Source organism: Carya illinoinensis, chromosome 8 (genome assembly GCF_018687715.1).
Source record: "Carya illinoinensis cultivar Pawnee chromosome 8, C.illinoinensisPawnee_v1, whole genome shotgun sequence".
NCBI classification, from domain to species: domain Eukaryota; kingdom Viridiplantae; phylum Streptophyta; class Magnoliopsida; order Fagales; family Juglandaceae; genus Carya; species Carya illinoinensis.
The window spans coordinates 27,455,860-27,467,991 of record NC_056759.1 but is presented as its reverse complement, the minus strand read 5'-3'; the positions used below and the strand labels follow the sequence as shown (position 1 = coordinate 27,467,991).

Here is a 12,132-nt window from a genome sequence, read left to right as displayed (position 1 = left end):
TTGCGCGCCTATCAAGTAAACTCTTTGTGAGTTCTGCTCGAGCCGTGTTGAGTAGACTTCAACTTATTTCACATCTCTCCATTTCAACACTTGTTACAATACAATTTTATAAAAAGGTTTGTACAAGAAAATGCCCACTAACTTATTTTTACCTCAACAAATATTTTATAATTAATTTTTTATTATTTTTTATTATTATTTATGGATTATCTAAAATCATTTTATTATTTAAACGTAGCCTAAAATTTTCTAATCTTTATTAGCTAAGACTTATGTAGGTAGAGAAACATCTTTCTCCATTTTTTACTAGATATATTTTAATGAATAAAATATTTAAATAAAAAACTGAAGGCGAATACGAGCAGTTTTAAGAGGAAGTTATCTCATTATTATTGGCAAAAAAAATTCTAAAGAAAAAGGGATTGCCGACACCGACACCGACACGCAACTCGCAAGTAAAGACGAAAGCGCATAGGATACGAAGTGCCGCCGCCTCGTCAAAGTAAGCAAAAGCCTAAAAGCACAAATATATAAAGAAAAAGAAAAATGATAGTACGATTAAGATATCTTTATTAAATATATTTATTTATATATTTTAATATTTTTAATAATTAAGAAAAATATTAGATTATATATATTTTAATAATTAAGAATTCTTAAAAAATATTTAAAAAAATAAAAAAGAGAAAGCCCATTTGCATTGGGCGCTTGTGCACCCTACTCTAGCATTGTGTATATATAAAGGGTAATGATTGCCTAACAAATTTTTTATTATTGTTTCATTATTTACTTATTTTTTTGGCCTTGACTTTTTAAATTTGGATTAAAAATTTTAAAAAATGACAACATTCTTATCTAATTTAATAGAAAATAAATTTAGTTAATTAATATAATTATGAAATTCAATTAAAGATAAATTTAATTTTATAAAAATTGACATTCTTTTTCTTTTTGAGTCAATTTTTATAAAATTGAAGTTATTTTAATTAAATTACATGATTATGTTTGTTAATTTAATTTAATTTTTTTAAATTATATAAAAAAAATCATGTTTTGAAATTTTTAATCAAACTAAATTGAATAAAAAATAATTAAATAATAAAGAAGATTTAGGCATGTTTAATTATCAAATGGTAAATTATTTTATTTCATTTCATCTAATCATTATAATTTTTACAAAATTTCATATAAAATATAGAGAAAAGATATTTATAACCGTAAATTGTGTTATCGCCACGTAATCGTTTGAAAAAAATAAATAAAATATGAGATTTAAAAAATTAATTTTTAATAATATATATTATTTTTTTCAAAACATTTACATGACTTTATAATTATATATAAAATTATTCTAAAATATAATTAATAATTTAATTTTTTTAAAATTTAAAATAAAAATAATATTAAAAAATTATAATATAATAATATTTCATTTCAAAATTTAAAATAAAAATAATATTAAAAAATTATAATATAATAATATAATTACCAAATTTTTTTTTTTAAATGAATAAATAGGAAGATTTAAAAGTAGCAGCGCAACGGCAACGCACAGCAACCTCTTCATCCAAAGCGCGTACACACACGCTCCAATTATAACGCCTCCTAATCTTCTCTCTCTTTCGATATATATTTGCGCGTTGGATGTAGCGCTGGATACAGCATCAGACCCACAAGGATACGAATAGGCTCCGATACTTATCGGAATTCAAACGAGGCTTCTAGGGTTTCCAGATACGTCCTGTAGACGCCTCTTCTCTCTCCTTCATAATCTTCCTTGTATCACCTCCTGCTCCCACCTTGTCCTCTTCTTCTTCTTCGATTTGTAGGTTCTAAAAACCGTAGTGAAATCTAGGGATTTTAGATTTCGTTTTGGGCGTTAATCGTAGACTTAGGGTCTCCAAATCTCTAACCGGATCGATTATTAGTCTGGTTGTTGTTTTGTCGATTCCCGAGAGACTAGGTGATAATCGAAGCGGGGAAAAAATTTGCGATTTAGGTATGAAGCGGTCGAGGAATACGAAGAGGGTTTCGTGGTCTCCTGGAGTTAAGCTCTGTCAGGTATAAATGCAATATCTCTGATCGAAGCTTGTTTTCTTTTTTTTTTTTCTTGGCGTAAATTAATCCGAGTTTTATTTCTTAAAATCTGATCTAATACAATAAATCAAATATTTACGGTTTGATTTTATTGGATGCGAGGGGCTTCGCATTTATTTCTGTTGATGCGATTCAATGTACTCCTTCGATCTTTTCCTATTTACAAGTGAGAAAATATTCACTCAGCAGATCATGTTAATCGGATTTTTATTTTTAAATCTTTCTATATCATGATCATGGATAATTACTTTATAATCAATATTAATTTCCTATTTCCTAGATTTTCAATGATAAATAAATAAATAAATAAATAAATAAATAAAAATTAAAAAAAAAAAAAAAAAAAACAGAGTAGGTGATCGTGAAACATCGATCAGTCACCGATTCTGAAATAATCCACCGGATTAATACAGTTCGAATGCAGGATAATTAGGCTAGAGATCAAAACTTGACAAAACTATAGTGGAAAAATATAAAGATTTCTAAAACAGCTTGGTGACATTAAGAGCTTGATTTGGTAAAATGGATTCTAGTTTCTGCTATCAAAACCTGTAAAATAATTTTTGGGGGTAATCATGGTGGGAGTCCTTCACATACATGTTTGTTAGGTAGAGTGATTAAATCAGGATTTCCTATTTTTAAAGGAAATCAGGTCTTTATATTTATATTAGTTTTTAATTGACTTATTTAACACAAAAAAATAGTAAAATATAAGGAAATAACTTTCTAAATATAATGAAAAAGAAAACTGGGGGTATTCTCTACTGAAAAATGCTTAATGGTCACTGGAAATTTATGAATCCTAATCTCTTATATAATTATATGACAAGATGAATATCAATCCATGGCAGTGCACGGGTCAAATTTAATCTCTTTGGGGTGCCATGGATACCGGATTAAAATTTGTCTTCCATTAAAAATCTGCCTTCAATCATTATTTTGGGAACATTTATTATTAACTTAATAGCTAGAAAGTTTCAGCTGTCAATTCCCCAATTATCTATTCAACCTCATGTTTTTAGGGGCCCATTTTTTGGTACCATGCTATATAATTTCATAGTTTCTATAATAAAGAAATGACCGTATGAGGGGACAGTTCAAGTGTTTGGACTATATCATCATAAAATGAGTAAATAAAGGGTGTTTCACTCTTTATTTTTTCTTTTAAAATGGCTTGCATAACAGTGAAAGCTCCAAATTTATCAAAAGGGACAAACAATTTGGCCTCCAGAGTTATTATAATATGCTTAATTTTAAAAACAAGTGATAGGGATCCAAGAATTTAATGACCCAGAGCCAAACCTTTTCCCCCTTGATGGATGAAAATTTGATTATGATATTTTGATGTACCGTATAAATTATGGGATCATAGAAATATGGTCAATCTATTCGAATTCAATATGTTCCAAAACCAATTGCATTTTTTTTCTTAAATCAATTATATTGATAAACTTCTTATAAATATGGAAAAGACTTCGATGGTCATTGGTTTTTCTCAAGTTTACATGAGACAGATCCCTTAGGCGCTTGAACCGGTGAGGTGACAGCATAAAGGACAAATTGCAAAATTTTGGCGGTCTTAAAATTGTGTTTTATGTATGTAGAGGTATAATGGACCTGAATAAGGTAAAAAGATATCACAAGGACCGGATAACCGTACCATCAGGTATTAGTTTTCTCCCCTCCCGGTAACGTTAAAAAGATATCAATTGCAGCAGACAGTAAGATTTAACAGACATTTACAGAGTTACTCTTGACAATAGCTTTCTTAATATTTGCAAACTGTAATGTTAAGGTTTGATTCAGATTTTTAGAGGGCAAAAGCTTTCTGACCCCAAAATAATCATCTTGGGGTTGGGAAAATGTTTTATGAATCACATCAACTTTCTGTGGATGTTTAAGGACCTGGCATATAAACCCAAAAGAAGGAAACACCTATGATTATGAACAATGCATTAAACATATGGTGGCATATGCATTAAAACTATGTTTTCAATTGTGTTGACATGCAATCATGTAACTATCTTCTTTGTAACTTATATATATGAGTTGAGTGCTTCTGAATGATTCATTTTCAGAGTCATGAAAGGATCAAAGGATCATGTATGGTAATAGATGGTGATTATTAGTTTATGGAATTGCAGGAATTAGGTCCTTTTCTCGACTATGAAGCTGTGAATTGTGATAGATAAAAAATATTGTAATAATAATAAAAACAACAAAAACAAAAACCAATTATCTTCAAGAAGAATGTAAAGGACTTTTTGTGATGTCATCTATGCAAACTAGAAATATGGTTTTGACAAGTAAGGTGTCTAGACAGACTAGAAATAACCATTTTACTTGACAAGGTTGGCAGTGAGTTAGATCATCTGAACATGCAAAAGATGTGCAAGTGATCAATTCCATGATAAGAATCCAGATGGGGCAATTGAAAATTGGGTTATTTCATTAACCTGTATCTGTGACTATGATGGATGTTACTACTAATGCCATTCAGGCTCCAGGGCTTCTGAAAGTTGAATGGGATTAGAAATTAGAAAACTTAACTGATGGCTTACTTTGCTGTCAAGTAATTTTTTTTAAGCTAGCTAAAGGCTCTATTGATGTTTGTTGCCTTATATTGCTTTTCACTTCCCTATATATCTGTCAGTTTTTCGGTATGTGGTAGAGGATTATAGCATCCTCAGTAGGGACTTCTTTTCAAGTAATATGCACTTCAGCTTATGTCCGTTAAAATCCTTCTTTACCTGCTATATCATTTAGAAGTTGAAGTCTCATTAAATATCTTCCCTTGAAATTATACATTACGTTAAGAAAGATAGATGGTAACTAGGATTAAAAATTTCAGGGATGATTTGCTTCTCACGGGACTGAGAATTATGGGGACTCTTTATGCTGAAGTCATATGATATAATTATGCTGTATGTTTGTTTGGTGTTGTGAAGCATCCTATATGGTTCATATCCTCGGCAATAATTAGTAAAGGAGCTAAATATTCTTTGTCATGAGCTTGCTATATACGATCTTATTAGTGCCCTTTCTTGTGGCAGTTTCTTTTGAAAAATTTGAAGGAGCCAGTATAACATAATTACTTGTAATTTACTGGTGATGAACTAATTTCTGGTTTTAAATAGGTAAAACTGTTTTCATTGGAGGATTGTCCTGCAGAGGTTGGGCTGAGATCAGAAGATCATCTTCAATCAAGGACATCATGGATGCTGCATTCTGAAACTATGGAATCTAATCATTTTCCACCTGGGTTTGGAGGCAGTCCGTCTGAGAAACATTTGAAGAAAGAACCTATCCAAGCCCGTCGATTGAAATGGAAATGCCCTCCCAAGGTTGGTCTCTTTTAGTGTGTGCGCGCTGCAAGCACGTGGTCTTGTCTATTGTCTGTATCGTGAGGAAAACTCTACATTTCATATCCAATTTCTCGTATAAAGTTATGCTCTTGAATCAGCATTTAATTATGCTTTCATTAGTTGTGATCTTGAATCAGTACTGAATTATGCTTTCCTTACTATTATGTGAACAGTTTGTTATGAGTCACAACTGGCAAGTTGTAGCCGGTGAAGAAAGCAAAGAAGTGGAGGCTCAAAACATAAGGGAAACAAGAGTGCTCGAAGCCGTTTATCCACGCCCTTCGGCCATTCCTCCTAGGTTGACTTTTTATTTATTTATTTATTTGATCTTATCTCTGGAAGTTGGTTTATACTATAATCCCTGTTAACTTTTACATATACGAGTCTGATGCCTTTCCTCTTCATTTTTCCTTTGCAGTCCTTCTGTGTCTAGGGACATAGAAAGCGAACATTGTGATGATAGCCTCACTCCCATAGTCCCCACAAATCCAATCGAAGAAGAGGAGTCTGCAGTCATACCATCCAATTTGACACAACCCATGAAGAACACCCTTGTTTGCCCACAGCCATTGCCATCTGAAACTTTGAACTCTCCAACCCCAAAATGCTCTACCTCTGGGGCACCTACCATTGAGAACGCCCTAGAAATTCTACCCAAGGTGGGTGCAGACGTGATTGCCACGGCATCTACTGCTTTGGCCTCACTCATGAAAACCAACCAGCAGGGAAGCTTGATCGATACTGATTTGCTCATCAAAATCCTTAGTGACCCAAAAATGATCCAGAAATTGATTGCTGATCATCCTCCACCAGTAAATCCAGTAAGCCCCCCTCCTGCAAATACGCTAAGTGAACCTGCCAATACAGGAACTGCACCCATGAATGTGTCTAAGCCAGTAACTCCAACAGTATATCCGACAGTCTCAAAACCTGATATACAAAGGCCTGGTAATGGATTCTTGTACCAAGTTTCCAACGGGGTGAGACCTACTCTGAACAGTACACTTCCTCCCCATCCAGACAATGGGATGAAGCCAGTAGTTCCATCACTTGCCTTGTCCTGCCCTGAACCCAACAAAGTCCTACCGACTAAGCCGGCAAACGGAAATCTTTACGGTGCACCATTGAATCAGGTTCGACCCGCATTAAGTGCAATGCCTGCACAACCAATTAAAGCTTCAATTTCTAGTTTCACTGCCATGGAAGCTAAACCTGTTAAGGATGCAAATTACTATAAGAACCTCATTAGGCAACATGGAGGAGAAAAGCAAGAACCTCGGGAACAACCTATGCTTGGACAAAAGGGTGAACTTCAAAGCCTCGTACAAAATATTAAACATGGAGAAATGAAACCCAAGAGTAAAAAACGTTGCATATACTTTAATGGGCCAAAGGGCTGCCGAAACGGCGTTAGTTGTCCATTCCAGCACGACATGTCGTACCAGTGGCGGACGGGTAGTAGTATTATAGAAGAGTTCCCGAGTGCAAAGAGAATGAGACTGGGTGGGGAAATTACTGGGGGGATATAAATTTACTTTCACCGCGAGGCTTCCTGCAGTCACTTTGATTTCTTTTGCGGCGTTATTCTAGTTGAGTCTTCTGTACATAGAATTTCCCCGGAGAGTTGGAACAGAGTTTCTAGAGAGAGAGAGAGGATTGATATTTTCACATATTAAGAAGGAAACAACTGGTTGCTGGTGCAGTTTGAAATTTAATCAAATAATTTTGCTGGTTTTAATCAATTATGGGCAATATTTTAGGGCTCCAAAAGTCTGATATTGTTTGATGGATTTATCACATTAGTTATGCATGGATAATGTTCCAAAATTACAAATCTAAGATGGCAAAGGATGTTGAGATCTTGAGAAATGCTATAGTTAGAAAACAAATTAACAAGTTAGGTTCTTCAATATTACTCCTCAATCCAAATCTTAAAATCATACATATCAGAAAACACAATGATACTTCTCGGTTCTAATTCTAAAAGACAATAAGGATCAAAGTTTGAAATGGTAATCAAAATATTTTCATCACAATTGCCACCACCATCGTCAACATAAAGATCAACATTATCATCACCTTCCAAATTTAGTGAGGCTAATGGTTTCTCAACACTTTCCCAATCGAGGTCTTCTACATTTATTAGTTTTGATTCTTCACCCACTCATTCCTCTATCAAGTTGAAGTTTTTAATGTTGATTGGATCAAGAATATCTCTTCCATTTTTTATGTTTTTGCAAAAATGAAAGTCATGTAAGTGTAAATGTTACATATTTTTCAAAAGTCAATAACATTAGTTTTGAAAAATTTTACATCTCTTGTGGCTTCAAGTTATACTGAATAAAGATTACATTATTCAAATATTTATGCTCTAGTCTATTCCTCTTTTTAGAATAAATAAACGTCAATGTGTTCAAATTGCTTTCACAACCAATTGCATTGCAAACTACAAACTTTTGAAGAGTTGGAGTCTCATTTTCAAAATTAGTCCAACATGCAACTATAGTAAAAGTGCAATAATTAGTTAAAATTAAATAAAATTTAAACAAAACATAAGTTAAAATATAAATCCACACTAGGTAACAAATGATATCAATAATAGTTGGACTAATTTTTTTCATGCTGGCGGGTTGCTAAAAAATCTCCAAAGTCATCGACTACATGTTTATACAATTGAAGTTGTTCGATGATTATGTCTTGCTTATCAAGATAAAGTTCCAACTTCATAATACAAGGCATAAACTCTCTTAAAACTTTGATTTTATTTTTAAAGCAAGGGTTAAAGTAAATTTCAGGGTTAATAAAACAATCAGATGCATGCAATAGATTGTGAAGCTACTTATCTTACTTATCATCAATTATCCAGATAAATGACATGTATAATAACTTTTTTTTTTCAATCTTGCTTTCTCTATTGCTCTCTCGATTGCATCATACTAGTACCTCATTACATGTTTATCTTCCCCATAGACAAGTCCTATAACTCTAACTGAAGGCCCACTTATTTTTACAATAAAATGACATCGAGCTCAAAACTCTTATCTTCTAGAATAATTTCAGCTATATCATTCTCTATGTAGCTTTTAGAATGACTTGATGTTACTCATTTATCACAAGTAAATATTTGTTGAAGTGCATTCTTAAATAAAAGTAAGTGTTGTATATTTAGAAAGTTTGTTGCAATCATTGTGACTGTAGAGCAACATAAATCATAACCTTTGGTGAAGTCTTTTCTAATCAAGGCCAAAGTCCAAGCATGACTATAAATGAACTTTAATATCTTCTTTGCCTTTTTATAGTTTCATCGATAATAGGAAAATGCTTGGGATTAAAAAATTCTCTAACATGAAGTCTATATAATGAGCTGCACAAGGGAACTAAAAGAAAAGGCCATACTTTTGTTGCAACTTTTTTCTGGCAGCCTTATAATTTGTGTCATTTTCTATGATGAACTACACAATATTCTCAACCTCAACTTCTTGAACAAATTCATCATAAATCTTAAATAATATTTATGAATCTTTTTTAAAGTTCGATGTATCAATAGAATATAGAACATTGTACCATTTGGAAAATAAAGTAGAAAGTTGATTATTGGTTGCTACTTTTGCTTTGTCCAACCATAGACATTATTAAACAACCACTCTCCCAAAACTTTTTAATATATAACAGATAATTATGAATCACATTCACATAATTTTTTATAAGACTTCCTCTCAACTTATGTGTTGAACTCAAGGTTTCAAGTTTCATGTGATTATAAATCTACACATGGATTTTGATGATAACAAATGAATTTAAAGAATAAAGGAGTTTCAAGCTCAAGTTGTTCACACAATGGAATCAAACACATCAAAGAACCAAGCATGAGTAAGAAGGAAACAAGTTCACATTAAAGTCATAGAGTAATGTTGTAAATCTCTTAAAATTCGAAATTAGGATTAATGCTCAAAATTAATATTTTATCATAAAGCATTAAAATACATTTTCTACATGTGCATGAATATTTTTTAAAATTAAATTTGAAAATTTTGAAAGATGATTGATTGTTATCTTTTGCATGTGCATGCCTTGATTAAAGGGTTGAACTTTGAAAATATTAAAGATGATTGATTGTCATCTTTCACATGTACATGTTTTATTTGAATATTTTCAAAAGTGATTGATGCTTTTTTAGACTTATACAAAAGGTAGATGATTTTGTTTGAAAATTTTGAAAAGTAAAGTGTGCTCATTTTGTCATATACAAAAATTAAAAGATTAGGTTTGAATTTTTTGAAAATGAAAGTGTGCTCATTTTGTCATATGCCAAAAGTAAAAGATTAGGTTTGATTTTTTTTGAAAAAGTGAATGATTTTGTCTTTGACAATTGAAAAAGAAGAACCTTTTATTTGAATTTTTTGAAAAAGTGAATGATGTTGTCTTTGACATGTAAATCTTTTTAAATTTGAATATGAAGTCTCATATGCCTATAAATAGATCATTTGAAAGATTCACATTCACAACATCCAGAGCATACAATATTCATTCAAAACTTTCATTCTCTCTTCTCTAAGTATTGAGCCTTAATCCTTATTCATTTTGAAAGATATAGTTTGTGCTGTATTGTTCTTATTTCACTCATTGAGAAGTGTTTTCTGATAACCTACCCACTATCAGCTTTTGTATCAGAAAAAGGGTGTGTATAACCCTTGTACGTGTAGAAAGTATTCTATACGGGGAATAGTTGAATCACCACTTGTAAGGTGATTGCAAGTGTAGAGGGTGTTCTACACGGATCCTTTGTAGCGGTGTTGTTCAAAGGTGTAATAGGTTTCTATCTCCACCTGAAGGAGGTTGAATAGTGAATTTGAGAATCCTCAAGGGGTAGCTTGAGGCGAGGATGTAGGCAATGGGGCCGAACCTCGTTAACATACTGAATTTGCTTCTCTCTTACCCTTACTCTTTATATTTATTGTTATTTCATATTTTGTTTATATTTTATATTATATATTTGATTTATAATTGTTATTTTTTTAATACAACTCAATTCACCCACCCTCTTGTGTTAGTCATCTGGGCAACAATTGGTATCAGAGCTAAGAGCTCTATTATAAGATTAACTATCTTTTGAGTTAAGATCTTATGGTTAATATTGCAGTTTCATTTTGTGAAGGTCAATCTAGCAGTCGGCCTCTACTCTTTTGTGGAGATAATTACTCATTCTGGAAAGTTAGAATGAGAATATTTCTTCAAACTCAAGGTAGAGAAATCTGAAAATGTATTGTAAATGGACCTTATATTCCAACAAAAGTGGTTGATGGAGTAAAGGTCAAAAAGGAAGAAGAAGAGTTTGATCGTGAAAACGATAAACTTTATACTTTAAATTTAACTACTATGAATTTATTATATAATGCTCTTAATGGAAATGAGTTTAATAGAATAATGAATTGCGCTACGACAAAGGAAATTTGAGATAACTTGGAAGTAACTTATGAAGGAACTTCGCAAGTCAAGGAATCAAAAATTTATATTCTTACTCATGAATATGAAATATTTAAGATGAATGATGATGAATCAATTTCTTGTATGCACACTCGTTTTACTAACATCATAAACAGCTTGATAGCTCTTGGCAAAGTTTATTCCAAGGTGGAGATAGTAAGAAAAATTCTCAACTCTTTACCAAAACGTTGGAAATCAAAAGTTACAGCGATTCTTGAAGCTAGAGACCTCAAGAAGCTCGAAGTCAATGAACTCATTAGGTCACTTATCACCCATGAGTACACATTGAAAAGAGGAGAAGAAGAAGGAAAGCCAAAGAAGAGTTTAGCACTTAAAGTTGTTCATCATGAAAGCGAAAGTGATGAAGATGAGGAAAATGAAGATAAAGATGAAGAAGTTGCAATGATAACAAGAAGAATTCAGAGGTTCTTGAAGAAAAATAGAACTCCTACGAGGAAATCCTTCAAAAAGTTTTCCAAGAAAGATTCAGGTAAAAATGACACTTTAATTTGTTATAAATGCAATAAACCTGGTCATATCAAGCCAGATTGTCCTCTGCTAAAGAAAGATCGAAACAAGGGCAAGAAAGCAATGAAAACTACATGGGATGATGATTCAAGTAGCTCAGATAGTGAAGCAAGCAATGAAGAATCAACAAATCTTTCTCTTATGGCTAAAGATGACATTGAGGTAACAAATCTTGATCATATTGAAGATCCTTCATATGAAGAATTGCAAAATGTTTTAGAAGAGGTATATGAGGAATTTGAAAAATTGGATATCAAGTATACTGCTTTGAAAAAGAAAAATTCTTCTTTAACAAACGCAATTGAAATTTTAAGAAAAGAAAGTATCGTTTTGAAAGATGAAAATTTTGAATTGAATAAGAAGAAAACCGATTTAGAAAATATTGTTGAAAACTTTACGAATGGAAAAAAAAATTTTGAAAAACTTCCTGGTAGTCAAAGATGTGTTTTTAACAAGGCAGGTTTGGGATATATGCCAAAACAAAAATACAAACCTTATAAAAATTTATTTGATAATCATTGTACATCAAAAACTAATATTCAAAATTCTTTTTATAAAAATAATTTTGTCAAAAAAGGATATTATTATAATCATTCAAGTTTTTCATATATGTCACATGCTATTTGCAATTTTTATAATAGAAATGATCATAATTATC

At 31.8% G+C, this 12,132-nt stretch overlaps 1 protein-coding gene across 1 annotated transcript; it reads left to right on the top strand.

Moving 5' to 3' along the window:
* The first annotated feature begins 1,648 nt into the window (after positions 1 to 1,648).
* On the top strand, positions 1,649 to 7,204 carry LOC122318842 (zinc finger CCCH domain-containing protein 6-like). Its single transcript, XM_043136529.1, has 4 exons — positions 1,649 to 2,061; positions 5,235 to 5,441; positions 5,636 to 5,760; positions 5,881 to 7,204. The coding sequence occupies exons 1-4, from the start codon at positions 2,002 to 2,004 to the stop codon at positions 6,989 to 6,991; spliced, it is 1,503 nt and encodes a 500-aa protein (XP_042992463.1). The 5' UTR covers positions 1,649 to 2,001; the 3' UTR covers positions 6,992 to 7,204.
* The last annotated feature ends 4,928 nt before the right edge of the window (positions 7,205 to 12,132 follow it).